The sequence below is a fragment of the Pseudochaenichthys georgianus genome, chromosome 1 (assembly GCF_902827115.2).
Source record: "Pseudochaenichthys georgianus chromosome 1, fPseGeo1.2, whole genome shotgun sequence".
In the NCBI taxonomy this organism is placed as follows: Eukaryota; Metazoa; Chordata; class Actinopteri; order Perciformes; family Channichthyidae; genus Pseudochaenichthys; species Pseudochaenichthys georgianus.
In genome coordinates this window covers 14,494,296-14,513,740 of record NC_047503.1, presented here as the reverse complement: position 1 = coordinate 14,513,740, position 19,445 = coordinate 14,494,296, and the positions used below count along the sequence as shown (strand labels likewise).

The following is a 19,445-nucleotide window of genomic DNA, read 5'->3' as shown; positions in this document are numbered from 1 at the left end:
TTACCAAAAGCTTTTGATACAGTTTTAACACACACAGCGAGATCCCTAAAAAGTCACAAACAGAAGCGGAGAAAGAATTCTTTAATAAAGTTTTTCAAAACTTGTTGAAGAAAAGCGGTATACAACATTATATAACCGCCAGTGACATAAAGGCATGTATGGTAGAAAGATGTAACCGTACGCTGAAAACTAAAATGTGGAGGTATTTTACAGCTAAAAACACTCATAGATAGTGTTTTTTATGTATGACAACTTTACAACTGGTAGAAAGTTAAGTACTTTTTCTGAGCAGATTTTCTTTAAGACTGTGACTCTTAACACACCAACCCCCCGAGAGACAGACATACTCATCCCCTTTTCAACGTATTTTGTTTTTGTCTTTCTCGTTTTTTTTTTTTCCATTATATTTTTGGAAAAAACTACATAGTGATTGCTAGCAAAAATACAACATGCAACTAATACATTATACAATATTACGACTTTTGGCGATATTTTCAACACAATATACTTGTACCCTTTTTTTTTTTTTTGTAGGACTTCAAGATATGTTGCATGTCATGCATAAACACGGTGTCATCTTCCTTCAGCCATCACAACAACAATCAAGGTGGATCTGTGAAATGAAACACCTCTTCCCAAAGAGTGACTACCCTATTGAGGGCATGCGTCTAAGGCAGTAGGGTCTAAATCGATGGGCCAGATATACTAACATGCAGAACGTACGGTATGTTTGAAAAAGACTAACCATTTATCCAGTTCAAGCTGTCTTTAAGATGTGACATAGCGCTCTGACTATTTCCCATAAAATCGTGACAAACTATTACTTGTTCTTACATTTGACCTCTTGCTGCTTGGTTGAAAATGATAGATGAAAAAGAACTTTTTTAAAAAGAGTCAAACCACAAATGTTTTAAGATTGTTACAAAATGTAAAAAATAAAAAAGGTCTGGAGACAAAATTAATTCAGGTGACTCTGGCTTTATTAGGACAACAAACATATAATACAAATGGGTTAGGGGTTAAATATAACCATCGTGGACTTAATAGTCTAACAAAATACTTTTATCTGAATACATTTGTTCTTTTTAAGAGCACTTTTTGAAATTATTTATTTATTATTTCAGTGGAACAATCCAGTGTTTGTTAACATTAACGCTTTCTTCTCTTTTTCTTGTGTTACTAAGATACTTTTAAACACACTTTGGTGTATGCAACACTTGTTCAGATAAACAAGGTTTTTTCTTTTCTGATAAACTTACATATTTTAGTTATTTTATGTTACCAAGATACTTTGAGATACACCCTGATGTACGCAACACTTAACAAAGGGTATAATATGAAGTAGTTGGTAAGGAAGGGGTTTTTCTTTAAGGGTGCAAAACTTTAGAACAGGGTAAAATATTCATTAATTTGTATTGAATTGAGTTTTCTTTTTTTGATTTTCAACATACTATATGACTTTTACATATTTCTGACGTACTATACTTTTTTGACTTTTTTCTGTAGAATCTTGACAAAACTATTACTTGTTCTTAAATGATGACCTATTGCTGGAGATGAGATGAAAAAGCTACAACGCTTAAAGAACTTTTTTCTAAAAACTCTCAATTCTACACTGACTCCCCCCACTTAACGCAATAAGTCCCACCCCACTCAGCAAATCATCTAAAACGAAGGACCCCACCAAGACGACCGTTGAAAACTAGCCATGGATCTGAGAAAAACCAAGTCTGATGTAGCCTACCCTTATTATCACCAGGATAATGGATATGGGCTTAATGACTGGATGGTACAAAGTAGGGGAGAGGATGTTCCCGAAGAAGAGCTCTCCTCTATATGTAATAGTATTGTAAACGAAACATTTAAAGTGGTCCTGGAATCTTCATTTTTCAGAAACATTCTGTAACATTACCGAAGAAATTACACTTACTCTTTTTCTTGTGTTACCAAGGTACTTTTAGATACAGTTTGGTGTCTGAAAACTGAAACTGGTTGAATATGAAGTACTTTATAAGGAATTCGGATTCTTTTAAAGGCAGATTTTGGCTTTTTTTCTCTTGCCAAGATACTTTTAGACACACTTTGAGGGATGCAAAACCTTAAAACTAGAAAATGAAGTACAGTCTGATTAGATTTTTTCTTAAAGACTGTTTCTCTAAAAGGTAAGTTTGTGATTTTAACAATTTTCCCTGACACTTGGCAGATATGTGTGTAATTCTCTCACAAAGGAACTGTAAGATACACTTTTTATGTATGCAAAACCTTAAACTTTTTTTTTTTTTTTTTTTGAAAATAAAATACTTTGTCTGAATACATTTTCTTTAAAGGCACTTTTTTTATTTTAACTCTATTTCAGTGGAAAAATACAGTTTTGTTGACATCAAGTCTTTTTTTCTCTTTTCTTGTGTTACTAAGATACTTTTAGACACACTTCAAGGAGAGACTTGAAAATATCCGAGTTGTATGGAGAAGAAGAAGACTAATAACCAGCCGGGGGTTTTTTTTTTTCCGATACTTTGACTTTTCTTTAAAGTAAAATAAAAATGGGAAACTACTATGCAAAACGCTCTGTATATATTGATCATAATGTAGTCAATACCCTTTTAATAAGTGTGGTGATGAGGACGATTGAAAACAGAATGAGTAGTGACCCCCGTGTAAGCAGAATGGCTGAAGTTTGTAAACTAGAAGACATTTTGGATATCGTTCGTTCTGGCAGTACTATTCCGGGTCATTGGGAAACCATTGTAAACGAAACATTTAAAGTGGTCCTGGAATCTTCATTTTCCGAAACATTCTGTAACATTATCTCAGAAATGAAACAAACATCAAAAGTGTATCATGTGCTCTCATTGTATGCTCTGTTTGTAGATGTAATGCATCTGTGTGTTGAAAACAGCATACACGTGAATATTTTGACTGAAGTGAAAAACTTCCATCACGATATCTCCAGTAATATGGGGAATTCTATGCTGGAGACTGTCCTGGGGATGCTACAATCAGTATAACTATTGATTTTGTGTGTGAAAAAAATAAAAAAGTGTTTTTTTTTACATCTAAAAACTGTTGTCATCATTATAGCAAGGGGGGCGTGTCTGATACATGTGTATTACAGTCCTTCTTGTTGTGTTTTTTCAGTGTTTTCTGTGTGTCTGTACACACAAAGCACACTTCATTATCTACTTTTCAGCTTTTTTAAAAAGAAAAGTGTGTCTTTCGGTAACTTTCTCAGAGAATTTAACCATAAATCTGTTAAATGTTCAAAACAGCCTTGTTTCACTGAAATACCCTCAAAATGACAAACTGCCATTAAGAGTCAGATTCTTAACCAAATCTACTGACACAAAGTACTTCATTATCTACTTTTCAGCTTTTAAATACAAAAGTGTATCTTTCGGTAACCTTCTTGAGAGAATTAAGCATAAATCTGTCAAAGATTCTTAACGAAATCTACTGACACAAAGTACTTCATTATCTACTTTTCAGCTTTTATACACAAAGTGTATCTTTCAGTAACTTTCCCAGAGAATTTAAGCATAAATCTGTCAAATGTTCAAAACAGCCTTGTTTCACTGAAATACCCTCAAAATGACAAACTACCATTATTACGAAATCTCCTCAAACAGAGTACTTTCTACAGATGAAGCCTCCCACTCAATGCAATAAGTCCCACCCCACTCAGCAAATCATCTAAAACGAAGGACGACCGTTAAAAACTAGCCATGGATCTGAGAAAAACCAAGTCTGATGTAGCCTGCCCTTATTATAACCAGGATAATGGATATGGGCTTAATGACTGGATGTTACAAAGTAGGGGAGAGGATGTTCCCGAAGAAGAGCTCTCCTCTATAACATATCCATGTAAGGTCTTTAGGACAAAAGAGGTATTTGTTCAACACATTCGCAGCAGTCGGTTAGCGGGAGATGATCTATAAGATTATTATGGATATGTTATAGAGGAGAGCTCTTCTTCGGGAACATCCTCTCCCCTACTTTGTAACATCCAGTCATTAAGCCCATATCCATTATCCTGGTTATAATAAGGGCAGGCTACATCAGACTTGGTTTTTTCTCAGATCCATGGCTAGTTTTTAACGGTCGTCCTTCGTTTTAGATGATTTGCTGAGTGGGGTGGGACTTATTGTGTTGAGTGGGAGGCTTCATCTGTAGAAAGTACTCTGTTTGAGGAGATTTCGTAATAATGGTAGTTTGTCATTTTGAGGGTATTTCAGTGAAACAAGGCTGTTTTGAACATTTGACAGATTTATGCTTAAATTCTCTGGGAAAGTTACTGAAAGATACACTTTGTGTATAAAGCTGAAAAGTAGATAATGAAGTACTTTGTGTCAGTAGATTTCGTTAAGAATCTTTGACAGATTTATGCTTAATTCTCTCAAGAAGGTTACCGAAAGATACACTTTTGTATTTAAAAGCTGAAAAGTAGATAATGAAGTACTTTGTGTCAGTAGATTTGGTTAAGAATCTGACTCTTAATGGCAGTTTGTCATTTTGAGGGTATTTCAGTAAAACAAGGCTGTTTTGAACATTTAACAGATTTATGGTTAAATTCTCTGAGAAAGTTACCGAAAGACACACTTTTCTTTTTAAAAAAGCTGAAAAGTAGATAATGAAGTGTGCTTTGTGTGTACAGACACACAGAAAACACTGAAAAACACAACAAGAAGGACTGTAATACACATGTATCAGACACGCCCCCCTTGCTATAATGATGACAACAGTTTTTAGATGTAAAAAAAACACTTTTTTATTTTTTTCACACACAAAATCAATAGTTATACTGATTGTAGCATCCCCAGGACAGTCTCCAGCATAGAATTCCCCATATTACTGGAGATATCGTGATGGAAGTTTTTCACTTCAGTCAAAATATTCACGTGTATGCTGTTTTCAACACACAGATGCATTACATCTACAAACAGAGCATACAATGAGAGCACATGATACACTTTTGATGTTTGTTTCATTTCTGAGATAATGTTACAGAATGTTCGGAAAATGAAGATTCCAGGACCACTTTAAATGTTTCGTTTACAATGGTTTCCCAATGACCCGGAATAGTACTGCCAGAACGAACGATATCCAAAATGTCTTCTAGTTTACAAACTTCAGCCATTCTGCTTACACGGGGGTCACTACTCATTCTGTTTTCAATCGTCCTCATCACCACACTTATTAAAAGGGTATTGACTACATTATGATCAATATATACAGAGCGTTTTGCATAGTAGTTTCCCATTTTTATTTTACTTTAAAGAAAAGTCAAAGTATCGGAAAAAAAAAATCCCCCGGCTGGTTATTAGTCTTCTTCTTCTCCATACAACTCGGATATTTTCAAGTCTCTCCTTGAAGTGTGTCTAAAAGTATCTTAGTAACACAAGAAAAGAGAAAAAAGACTTGATGTCAACAAAACTGTATTTTTCCACTGAAATAGAGTTAAATTAAAAAAAAGTGCCTTTAAAGAAAATGTATTCAGACAAAGTATTTTATTTTCAAAAAAAAAAAAAAAAAAGTGTAAGGTTTTGCATACATAAAAAGTGTATCTTACAGTTCCTTTGTGAGAGAATTACACACAAATCTGCCAAGTGTCAGGGAAAATTGTTAAAATCACAAACTTACCTTTTTGAGAAACAGTCTTTAAGAAAAAATCTAATCAGACTGTACTTCATTTTCTAGTTTTAAGGTTTTGCATCCCTCAAAGTGTGTCTAAAAGTATCTTGGCAAGAGAAAAAAAGCCAAAATCTGCCTTTAAAAGAATCCGAATTCCTTATAAAGTACTTCATATTCAACCAGTTTCAGTTTTCAGACACCAAACTGTATCTAAAAGTATCTTGGTAACACAAGAAAAAGAGTAAGTGTAATTTCTTCGGTAATGTTACAGAATGTTTCTGAAAAATGAAGATTCCAGGACCACTTTAAATGTTTCGTTTACAATACTATTACATATAGAGGAGAGCTCTTCTTCGGGAACATCCTCTCCCCTACTTTGTACCATCCAGTCATTAAGCCCATATCCATTATCCTGGTGATAATAAGGGTAGGCTACATCAGACTTGGTTTTTCTCAGATCCATGGCTAGTTTTCAATGGTTGTCTTGGTGGGGTCCTTCGTTTTAGATGATTTGCTGAGTGGGGTGGGACTTATTGCGTTGAGTGGGGGGAGTCAGTGTAGAATTGAGAGTTTTTAGAAAAAAGTTCTTTAAGCGTTGTAGCTTTTTCATCTCATCTCCAGCAATAGGTCATCATTTAAGAACAAGTAATAGTTTTATCAAGATTCTACAGAAAAAAGTCAAAAAAGTATAGTACGTCAGAAATATGTAAAAGTCATATAGTATGTTGAAAATCAAAAAAAGAAAACTCAATTCAATACAAATTAATGAATATTTTACCCTGTTCTAAAGTTTTGCACCCTTAAAGAAAAACCCCTTCCTTACCAACTACTTCATATTATACCCTTTGTTAAGTGTTGCGTACATCAGGGTGTATCTCAAAGTATCTTGGTAACATAAAATAACTAAAATATGTAAGTTTATCAGAAAAGAAAAAACCTTGTTTATCTGAACAAGTGTTGCATACACCAAAGTGTGTTTAAAAGTATCTTAGTAACACAAGAAAAAGAGAAGAAAGCGTTAATGTTAACAAACACTGGATTGTTCCACTGAAATAATAAATAAATAATTTAAAAAGAACAAATGTATTCAGATAAAAGTATTTTGTTAGACTATTAAGTCCACGATGGTTATATTTAACCCCTAACCCATTTGTATTATATGTTTGTTGTCCTAATAAAGCCAGAGTCACCTGAATTAATTTTGTCTCCAGACCTTTTTTATTTTTTACATTTGTAACAATCTTAAAACATTTGTGGTTTGACTCTTTTTAAAAAAGTTCTTTTTCATCTATCATTTTCAACCAAGCAGCAAGAGGTCAAATGTAAGAAACAAGTAATAGTTTGTCACGATTTTATGGGAAATAGTCAGAGCGCTATGTCACATCTTAAAGACATCTTGAACTGGATAAATGGTTAGTCTTTTTCAAACATACCGTACGTTCTGCATGTTAGTATATCTGGCCCATCGATTTAGACCCTACTGCCTTAGACGCATGCCCTCAATAGGGTAGTCACTCTTTGGGAAGAGGTGTTTCATTTCACAGATCCACCTTGATTGTTGTTGTGATGGCTGAAGGAAGATGACACCGTGTTTATGCATGACATGCAACATATCTTGAAGTCCTACAAAAAAAAAAAAAAGGGTACAAGTATATTGTGTTGAAAATATCGCCAAAAGTCGTAATATTGTATAATGTATTAGTTGCATGTTGTATTTTTGCTAGCAATCACTATGTAGATTTTTCCAAAAATATAATGGAAAAAAAAAAACCGAGAAAGACAAAAACAAAATACGTTGAAAAGGGGATGAGTATGTCTGTCTCTCGGGGGGTTGGTGTGTTAAGAGTCACAGTCTTAAAGAAAATCTGCTCAGAAAAAGTACTTAACTTTCTACCAGTTGTAAAGTTGTCATACATAAAAAACACTATCTATGAGTGTTTTTAGCTGTAAAATACCTCCACATTTTAGTTTTCAGCGTACGGTTAAATCTTTCTACCATACATGCCTTTATGTCACTGGCGGTTATATAATGTTGTATACCGCTTTTCTTCAACAAGTTTTGAAAAACTTTATTAAAGAATTCTTTCCCCGCTTCTGTTTGTGACTTTTTAGGGATCTCGCTGTGTGTGTTAAAACTGTATCAAAAGCTTTTGGTAACCTTACCCTTCTTTTTCTTTTTAATGTTTGAGCACAGGTTTATTCTAAATACATTTATGACTGTTAACAAATAATTAAAGCCATCATTATATTCGGACAGCGACTGCATATCGCAGAGATCTGCTTGAAATTGTTGCAGTGGTCTGAGTACGAAAACTCTGTTTTCTTACAAAATCCACCCGTGTCGACTTGTACAAATGTATATGCGTTATCCTCTGATAAATATTCTCTGACTTTCTATATATATTTAAGTATATTACCTACCTCCCTCTGTTTACAACATGTTTGTCTCCATAGGGGGTTTATGGCTTCTCCATAGGGGGTTTGGGGTTTTCCCCCTCCCTTATCCTTTAGCAAAAAGGCTGACTTTTTAAAATATCTGTTTTTTATATGCTTTACTTTGATTTGGAGCACCCAACGGATGGCTGTAAGTTGTCACCGGTGTCTCGCTGATTAAACTCATATCAAGACGTCTCTTGGCCATTTTCTCTCGACTTGAAAAATATTTAAGAGTGACCAAAGACGCTGGCTTTTTATTTAGACAGCCCTAAAGCGAGAGGGGTGAGGGGCGGGGAAAGTGTGTGTGTGTGTGTGTGTTCCCCCTCCTTCACCATATGTTTTCTCCCCTCATGTCCTGTCATGTCCTGTTTGCAAAAACAGAGAGGTTTAAATATATGTTTTTAGATGCTTTTACTTTTGATTAATTTCATGTTATTTGCAAGTATTTGTAAGTTACATTCGATACTGTATACAGGATTAACCACACAGGAAGTGGTTAGGAGGCGGGACATATATCCTAGGCATATTAATTGATTGAAAACAACGGCATTTTATTTTTCTCATTTTTTTAATTTTAATTTAATTTTAATTTTATTTTGTAAACCGGAAGCGGGGGCGGGACATCCGCCGGAAGCGGGGGCGGGACATCCGGTCGAACGAGGCGGGACTTCCGGTTTTCAAAATAAAAATAAAAGGCGGGACTTCCGGTCAAATAAGGCGGGACTTCCGGCCAAAAAGGGGCGGGGCGACCTGTCACTTTTTCTGCATACTAATGAGATTGATATGGCATTTGTATCACTACTGTGGTCTCTAGATATTTAGGAACAGAGCTCGAGAGGAGCATTTCAGCTGAAGGGCCACATATTCAAAAGAAGCAAAGATCCCATACGATGTCCTCCTGCATTGAAGGGAATCATTGAACAGAATAGCAACTCCACCCCCTTTCTTATGCATTCTTTCCTGACTCATAAAACTAAAGTTGGGAGGGGTTGATTCGATAAGAACAGCTGCACTGTTATTTTGTTCAATCCAAGTTTCCGTTAAAAACATAAAATCAAGATTGTGCTCAGTGATAAAATCATTGATTACAAATATTTTTCCTGCCAGAGACCTGACATTTAATAAAGCTAGTTTAAGTTTGTTAGATACACTATCAGTAAGATGTTTTGTGACAAGCTGTGGCTGACATGGAATCACTGCTAAATTTGATAAACTCACACAAATGTTTGAGCACTTCCTGTTTCTAAGCTGATTCACCGCTCTTAATCTATTACCTATCAACACAGATATCGGCAATACTGGCAGGCAGGGCCCCGGCATGTCCTGGAAAGAGTTAAGAGTGCCATACGCCCTTGAGCCTGGACCCAGCACATATCAGTAAGAGTTTGTTGCGTTTTGTACACACACATCCTTATCAGGCTTCGGAGACTGCAGATGCTTTCTTGAAGGGAGGGGAGGTGGTTGACGTAGGCACGGTGATGAAGACGGGGGAGATGGTGCGCATCTCTGCAGTGATTTTGGTGGGCGTCGTTGAGGAGTGGGGGTAAAGGACATGCTGCCAACCCTGCGTATCGCCTTAGTTTGGTCTTTGAACTCCAGGAAGGAATCGGTGCCAACCCTCTGTATCTCCTTTGTGTGTTCAGCGATCTCCAGGAGGGTGGGCAAGGGTGAAAGGGTGAACGGAGAGTAGAGAGAGCTGTGGGGTGAAGGAAGAGTATCCTCAGAGGTAGGGTTGGGTATCGTTTGAATTTCCACGATTCTGATTCTACTTTTCGATTCCGGTTCTTAACGGTTCTCAATTCCGATTCTTTGAGGGGCAGGGTAAAAAAATTATTAAGTTCTTGTTGAGAAAAACAAGCATAGCCTATCTGCCTTCTCAGGCATACCAGGAAGAAATGTTTGAACATTTTAAAGCAAAATGCTTCAATCTGGTGCACTTTAAGCAGAATTACTAGAGACTAGATCTAGGGGGTACATAAACACCCATATGAAAAAGATCGGTTTACATTTGAATAATTAAATAAGTATGTGAGCATAACCAATAACCCATAGCCAATAACAAATACATGTAACGTATTTTATGTTTGTTGTTCATTCATATCTTATTTTACTATTTTATTTATGCATATTTTTTTATCTCTCCAGTTTAAAACGATATGTCTGGTTTACTGTCCTATAGTATACATTGGAATGATTTCAAACCTGTTTTATACCAATAATTATAAAGGAGTGCCTTGGAAATATGTGTTTACATAAATTGTGATCAAAACGTTTGAGACCCACTGAGATAACTTAGACTAAAGTGAACTATCTAAACACTCCTTTACCTCACTGAGCTGTAGTTATCAGCCTCAGTCTGACTGGAGAGGACTCTCCCTCCACATCATTGAAGAAACATCTTCTTCTTCCGTTAGAGCAGCTAGCACCAGATGCTAATAACAACAGCGCGAACCGGTCCCTCGCTCCCACGCTCACTCGCACTTTGACTGTGAGCTGCGGGTGCCAGATAAGCCAACATCCCCCATTTTCATCACTTGCAGCGCCCATCGTACAGGGCGAATGAAACGTGTAACCGGGGTAAAAAAGGGTGTTACATTTACTTAATTATGAATGTTGTTACATCAAGGCCGAAAATTAGGATGAGCACCAACGGTCAAAACATTTGTTTTCCCTCCCAGAGCTGTCAGCGCAGCGCCTCCACAGATCTGGCGCCCTATAGGGCTAGGTGAACATCTATAATGCCAGTGCAACGGGCCGGCACTGGTCTCAGGCAGCGCCATGCTCTGGTCTCAGGTTACACTGTAGGAAGTGTAGGTACAACCATAGACATATAAAGAGTAGACGCCGCATCGACCGCTCCTGCCTATTGGCGCTGACGAGCCGTGGGGCCGCCATCTTGGACCGGTCACCTGCTCCACTCAGTGTAATCTGTCCGGCAGGCGCAATGAAGTGTCAGCGCATTTTATCAATCATAACTCGCTGAATACAAAACTGATTTTCACGGGGGGGGGTTTCTGCAAACGTCATATATGTAGGCATGATACCGGACACATGATTCGGCGTATTTTAATATTCATAGTAGGCTTAACAGCAATAGCATATTCTGGTATTTGATAGCCTATGTTATGTATGATAGGTATTTTGCAAAAGACACACGATATATAATATATACACACACACACATAAAAAAACACTAATGGTCTCTATATGATAGAGAAGCAGATTGTGTAGGCCTATACTCAGCTATTTTAATAAGTTGAAAAATGAACAACAATAATACATTATACATAGACAGAACTTATATATCAGTAAAAATGAATATCTATGTCATAAAAAATGAAAATGTACTTCTACATCTATATAAAAAATGTAAATGTTCAAGTTAAACACAAGAACATGATACCACCCCGCCCAAACCATATTTACACAAAGTTGCTCATGACACCCGAATGCCCCGTGCATGCGGCTCCTCCAAAGCATGACTGAGAACCTCTTTCTCATATCTTTGTCTTTGGGAAACCTTCAAAATAAAAACGGGAGATTTGAGAGTCAACACAAAAACATTTTAAGAAGGAGGTCAAGCTTATTTTCTTCCTTCTTCTTCCTAGATAGATTAGATTAGATTTTAGATTTAGATTAGGACCCTTTGTGTTTCAGGTGACAAAGACTTCGTCAGGTAATATGCAATGGGAGCCTTCCAATGTCCTTGTAGGCCAACCACCATGAACACAAGAGCCTCAGTAGCAACATCGGTTTCATTGTTTCCATCACCCATGTCGACAAAAGCAGACATTGACTGGTTATGTGGATTATATTGCACATGTTTTCTGATGGCCATGGCATCCAACATGAGTGAAACACATCCATATTTAGCCTGGTCTTCCTGGCATCTTCTCTCCAGCATATCCAGCATCATCTTGTTCAGGCCAGGCTTGCCATCCACCGAACACAGCCACCTGTAAAAAAATTGAGAAGTAGCTATTTAACGTACTTACAACCGTAATTTCCAAAAATGAAATTGAACAATAATAGTCTCTCTGAGGTATTCGTATGCCTTTGGACCATGTAGATGGAGTGTGAGGGCACATTCTCTGTGGTCCTTTGAGTACTCATGGCACTGCTTTGCCTTGAAGTATGAGAACAAATTAATAAGTCCCCTTCATATAATAACAAAGGAGTTTAATAAAGAGTGTAAGAGTAAGATGTACATGAATTTCAAAGTGCTACTTTCATCTTACCTGAGTAGAAATCAAGCCTCTCTTTGAGTTCTTCATTAATGAGGTTCTTTTCCCCTCAAATCCCCCAAAAGACTCCTCACTGTGGTCTTTGCCCTCTTTTCTCTAGCCATGGCATTCTTCCTCTCTCGCTCGAGACTCTCCACTCTTGCTTCATTGAGTCTGGCCTTAAGAGCAGTAGGAGAAGCAGGCAAGACATAGCTATGATCCTAGAAAGAGGGATGAACATGGTTTGAGTGATGTTTCACTTCACACACATCACTTTGACACAACTAGAGTATGGCCCACATTCTTTCTTATAGTCATCACCTGTCAAAGCCACTGCCAGCATCATGCGTGTGTGTGTGTGTGTGTGTGTGTGTGTGTGTGTGTGTGTGTGTGTGTGTGTGTGTGTGTGTGTGTGTGTGTGTGTGTGGTGTGTGTGTGTGGTGTGTTGCGTGCGTGCGTGCGTGCGTGTGTGCGTGCGCGCGCGTGTGCCAGGAATGCATGTTCAACATGTCTTCAATTGTGTGTGTATGGGTTTATTTGTGAGTGTGTTTAATATGAGTGGCAACAAACAAGAGATTTTACTTTGTCTCGGACCATTATGAATGATGTTGAAAATAGAAATACTCACATCATTAAGCTGAGGTTGTGAGTGTGAGGTTGAAGCTTCTGGGTCGTCCTGAGGGGCCACAGACAGGCTCTCTTCAGCTTTTCTGGAAGTAGACGTAGTCCTGCCCTTTTCCGGCTAAAATGAAAAGCAGAATAACACCACACACACACACACACACACACACACACACACACACACACACACACACACAACACACACACACACACACACACACACACACACACCACACACAACACACAACACACACACACGTTCTCACTCCCATCCCGTCACATATTGACGGACGGTCAGGGCCCCTCCCCGTCGCTATATTACGTACAGGGTACCCCTTTCCCGTCATTTTCTACGGGCAGGGCGTCCCATAGACCTTCATTGCGGACACAGCGGACCCCTTGCCCGTCAGGCTTCTACGGGCAGGGCGTCCCATGGACCTTCATAATGCCTATTTTAAGGTTCATTTGGCCATTAAAATGCGTTTTGATCTCATTTTATGCGAGTAATGAGTTTTTATTTCTGATTATTTGTGCAGTACATGTACATGATGTTTAGTTGCTAGTTATGACGAAGATTACTTCATGAATGTGTACACATTCATGGTTGCTAAGGTGGTTGCTATGGACGCTGGCAACAGCTCCCAGACCACGTGATCAACAACAATGGCCGACCCTTCGTGTTATTCCCCGGTGGAAAATGCCTATTTTAAGGTTTCATTTGGCCATTAAATGCGTTTTGATGTCATTGTATGCGAGTAATGAGTTTTTATTTCTGATTATTTGTGCAGTACATGTACATGATGTTTAGTTTGCTAGTTATGACGAAGATTACCTTACGTCTGTGAGGAAAATACATGGGGCTCAGAGCCTCGTATTTTTAAAATCTTTTTTTCCTTCTAATTTGTTATTCTTTTCAAAATAACACACTGTTATTTACTCACCAATAACACACAATTATCCTTGCTTTTATTTATTGGTTTAATTCCATAATCTCGGTCTTTTTTGGTGTTCGTCAGGAACTGAATTTCAAAATAAAAATAACCGGAAACAGACGTGGGCATTTCGAGCGATTACCCAAGATTCTCAGCTACGCTGATTGGATGTTTTAGCCGCAATGCATGCTGGGATTTGGTGTTTATATTATATGAAATCCGGAAAACATTTGAAAAGAATAAAATAATACTTAATTCCGAGTGCTCTTGCTTTTCTCTTTGAAAGTCATCACATAACGGCATTGTAATACACGGTTCGGCTGCATTAAATATTACAGATCTGCCGTAGTTCTTTATTTATAGCGCCCTGATGAGAAGAACCTTTGGAAAAAACTGAGGAAATGCCGCCGAAACTGAATACTTGACGTGGATATATCAACAATTCAAAAACTTCTCAATTTCTCTTCTCACAATACGTCTCCTTGCAGTATCAACACTAATTCGGCTGACTTTTACATTTGATCTAATTCATAGATAGGTTATATTTACACCATAACGGTGCACAGCTGATAGAAAAGGACTTGTAGTTTTTAAAGATATTACTGATTTGAATTGGATTGAATTTTGAATGTAAGAATATAAATACTGAGTCTGAAATAGTATAGCAATATGCTGTAAAATTATGTGAAAGCATGAATAAAACTACACATCTTCAGATGTTGTACATACAAGTGTCTGTGTGTGCCTAGTGGTTAAAGCACATTATTGAATTATTGTTTTTATGTGTTATATTTGATTAAAAAAATATTAAGAGTACATATACTTTCATAGGGGGAAAGTAGAAGGTCTGTGATAGAAATATAGAATATAAAAAATCAAGAGATACTATAAGTGATCTCTTCAATAAACAGTTTAGTGCAGGATGTACAAAGATATTAATAGGAGGAGGTGCAAAACAGAAAAACGAATTAACCTTTATTTAACATTAAATAACAGATTAAGGTCTTCTTTTAAATAAGAAAAAAACGTTGGGGGTATCTATCTACAGATAAATACAAAGTACTTAACGTCTAATATATTGCTTTCCTGCAATGTTAACTATGTTGAAGCACTTATTTTAACTGATATTATACATATGGATTATACTCTTATGTATGTAGATAGAATAAGAAATGTGCAGAATATGACAGTTTAATGGTGGAGGTACACACATATTGATAGATGTCTTGTAATGCACTGTTGAGGGACCTGTGACCCAAGTTTTTCATTCATTGCATAACTACACCGTAGTTGTGTAAATTATATGTCAATACACCTTTAAAATCTTGAAATCTTGAAAGGGATGTGCAAAATAGCCATAATATAGTCTTTAATTAACTAGTAGTAGAGAATAACGAGTAATTATATACTTTATTACTCGTTTCCATTAATGTCAATTGCAGATACATGTTTAGTCTTCTCAAGCACCAACTATCAAAATATCTCTCCTGATTGTTGGCACTTGACAACCTTCCCTGAATTTTACTCAGGTGTAACTAAAGTTCTGATTTAAGGGTGTTTATATTTCACATCATTAATCAGAATCTGCAAAGTAACTCAAATAAGTGTAGTGGAGTAAAAATACCAGGTTAACCTCTGAATTGTAGTGGAGTAGAATTACAAAGTATCAATGAGCTGTCATGTGGGTATATTAATGCTATATATTGATGCTGCGCATTATGGACAGCGATTTTTACCCATTTATTAATTATATGTTTTACATTTGATAACACCAATGTGTTTAATACTGGCAACTTCTAATTTTGGGAAAAACGAAAACGTTCAGTTGAGACGTCCCATAGAACATTTTGCGAAACACAATAGTGAAGTGTGTAGTTCTGGGGGGCGTTCGATTCCAGTTTTGGATAGTCTGGCGTGGTTTCGTTCCATTTCAAACAGCTGTTTGACGCTGTAACCTTGGCGCACTGCCACTCCAACATCCAATCCCAGACCTTGAAGAGTAATCACGGGGACAGTAGTCCTAAACGATAGCTGGGGATTCTGGGTAGTGTAGTGTCTTCGGCCATCCTAAACTCAAAAATGTTGACAATCGCAATGATGCTCGAACTGTCCCTTATAGGCCTACGTCTGTTTCCGGTTGTTTTTATTTTGAAATTCAGTTCCTGACGAACACCAAAAAGACCGAGATTATGGAATTAAACCAATAAATAAAAGCAAGGATAATTGTGTGTTATTGGTGAGTAAATAACAGTGTGTTATTTTGAAAAGAATAACAAATTAGAAGGAAAAAAAGATTTTAAAAATACGAGGCTCTGAGCCCCATGTATTTTCCTCACAGACGTAAGGTAATCTTCGTCATAACTAGCAAACTAAACATCATGTACATCTACTGCACAAATAATCAGAAATAAAAACTCATTACTCGCATACAATGACATCAAAACGCATTTTAATGGCCAAATGAACCTTAAAATAGGCATTTTCCACCAGGGAATAACACGAAGGGTCGGCCATTGTTGTTGATCACGTGGTCTTTGGGAAACCTTCAAAATAAAAACGGGAGATTTGAGAGTCAACACAAACACATTTTAAGAAGGAGGTCAAGCTTATTTTCTTCCTTCTTCTTCCTAGATAGATTAGATTAGATTTTACTTTATTCATCCCACAACGGGGAAATTCACTTGTTACAGCAGCGATTTATAAAGTCTCAGTTGGCCATGAACATAATGTTTGCTGGCTACGATTTCTCTGGCGGACATCAATACAGTACAATAATATTCTATTTCCAAAATACAACCAATTATAATGTTGAATCCTACTTGTGAAAAGTAATCCCCCGACCCCTGTTCGCAATCGTCCGCCGATTTGCACAGCAATATGCTGCACAGTGCTCTGGCATCTTGAAACCTCTGCTGTCTATGGGTAGAATGTCTGTACAATATGGGTAGGATGACCGGTCCAAGATGGCGGGCCGTATTTCTTGCGCCCCCAGCAGCCAATGCGGCGTCTACTCTTTATATGTCTATGGGTACAACGCTACATTTCCCGCCTCGCCGCAGTCATATAGTAGGCTACGGAGAGCGGCGAGAAATATTTCCTCAGGCATCGAAAAGCGGAACCGAAATTCACATTTCTAAATGATGCCGTTGGAATCGAAATGTTGGAACCGGTTCCGAACCGGAACCGGTTCTCGGTACCCAAACCTATTCAGAGGTGATAGGGGGGGTGAAGGGCGGTGGAGACTCCTCCATTTGTCTCCCATAATCAAGACATTCCTCAGGCGGGTGCAGTGATAGATTTTCAAGGTTTTCTGAGCGATGTGTTGTGTCTTTCTCTTGTTTTGATTCCTCTTGTTGCTTGTCCTTGGCAAAGGGAACAGATTGATGACGTAGGCAGTTGAATACGTTAGAGATAAAGGTGGGGTTTATTTTACACTTATGGGTAGCTTAAACTAGAATATTATATTATGTGTGTTGATTTATATTTGTTATTAATAACCTAAATCTGCAAAGTTTCAAACCAAATATATAAAATAAATGTAGTGGAGTCAAAGGTACAATGTTGGCTAACAAACTAGTTGAGTAAAAGTAGAAAGAGCACAATGTGAAAATACTCAATAAAAAATGGAGGTTGTTGTACTTGAAGTAATACATTATGTTGTCGACAAGGGCTGTCAGATTTAAATACTTTAAATGTATGGTTAAGATTTCACAGCCCTATTGTCTCCCACACATATTCTTCATATGCTTAAACGTGCTGCTTGTTAGTGAATCTGATGAATCTGATATGTCTACAGAACCCCATCAATCCTGTAACTCAATCGAGTGGTGCAGGAATGAGTCTTAAATCCAGGAATTAGTTTTATCATTTGAGCCTTCTAAGGCTCCTTTGTCTGGATGGCAACGTTTTTATGAAAACTTATTTTTTACTTTTTCTTTAAAAACATAGCAACTTTGAAATACATTCAGTATCAAAAACATAATTCAGGAGTGTTTATGTTGTCCATTTATTTATTTTTATTTGCTTTAATACATGAAATGAAGTGCTGGAAAAAGAAACATTGACAGAAAAACAACTCAACAACTGATCAGGAGGAAGACATTTCTTAATAAATTCTGCTTAAATCCACTAAAACGCAATCAATGTCTTATTGAATGCTTTGGGAAATGACTTACAACTCAATGACATTTAAAATAAACGCATGCATAAAGAAGCCCAGTTGGAATGACAATTACAAATCATTGGCCCTGAAGAGATAAACAATTTCATTTACATGAACATGTACATGCTGTGACCACAGGATAGGGCATTTGCCTCCATAAACACTTTTTCCTGGCCTGGCCTGTCCTCATCTCAGTGCCGCTGTCAGACCCGTCTGCTTCAAGCCTTCTCCACCCATCGTCTCCCTTTTTGTTTTCCAAGCAGTGCCAAGCCAGAATCTTAATGAGAGCAGTTTCAGCTCGCACACACTCCATCCCAGCCGGAAAGGAGCAACTTGGCTCTCCACCTGATTTTTGGCAGTCCGTCTGCCTCACCCAGCGTGGCCAGAAGGCCGGACCCAGATCCACCCATTGGTAAATTAATCCACAAGTGGCAGAGCGCACCAACCAGTCTCTAACTGAGCTGGCAACATGCTTTGGGAGAGAACCAAGGTCCAGATCTGCGGCATACTTCACCAGCTTCTGACGACTGTTTGCTGCAGCCTCGCTCAGCTCTGGAGAAGCACTCGGGTTAAACTTCTTCCTGGTAGTAGTGGGGAATTCCCCAGGAAGTGAGAAATTGCCCAAAAGCTGACTCCTAGATGCTTCAGATGGCTGCTCTATGGACATCCAAATCAGGTCAAAGGAGGATCCCAGAAGACGCAGGAGGCGAGAAGGTCGGAGATGTCTGGGTCTGGGCATGTGGTGGTAGTCTTCAGTGTTTGTTAGCAGGGTGTACGGGCGGATCGGCTGCGAGTAGGACTGCAGACGTTCTCTCAGATGAAGGAATGGTGAATCCCAAATTGTGTCCTCCTTGATTTGAACAACAGTCAAATTCTGGTTTTGTGTTGAAACGTTAGAAGCTCCATGTAGAAGGACAGAAATCCAGCAGAAACAGACTCCACAGTCGAACAGCTCAGGCATGGTTATTAAGGTTCGGATGGGACAACAAACTGATGAGAAATTGCTGCTAGTTCTCCTTACTACCCGTTTAGTTATGGGTGCTTCAGAGACTCTGTGTACCTTACACCAGAAATCCTTGAGCTTGTGAACAATAACATGGTGAAATCAGTGTATTATACCACAAACGGCAGACATAATATTGAGTGTGGCCAAAGCACAGCGAAGCTCCTGCTTCTTCTTGTTCACGGCTCTGATGTTTTGGCTTGTTTCGAAGCAAACAAATCCGAGAAGCTATAGATTAGTCTAACGCTTTACCAGAATTGATTACCAGATGTCACAGATATTTATATGAGACAAAAAAGTAGGTCCACATATTTCACAGCAAGAAAGAAGAGTAATCATTTGACCTTGATTTGGCAGAGCAAGACAAACAACAGCTCTCTCACGCAAAGACTGCACTTCACAAGCTTCAGGGTAAATTCCCGTCATGGAAGCTTAGATAA

The 19,445-nt window shown here is 37.8% G+C and overlaps 1 protein-coding gene across 1 annotated transcript; it reads right to left on the bottom strand.

The window, feature by feature from the left end:
- Positions 1-17,832: 17,832 nt before the first annotated feature.
- On the bottom strand, positions 17,833-19,388 carry LOC117453589 (noggin-2-like). Its single transcript, XM_034092451.2, has one exon. It carries the CDS (start codon positions 18,961-18,963, stop codon positions 18,106-18,108), a length of 858 nt encoding a protein of 285 aa, XP_033948342.1. The 5' UTR covers positions 18,964-19,388; the 3' UTR covers positions 17,833-18,105.
- Between the last annotated feature and the right edge of the window lie 57 nt (positions 19,389-19,445).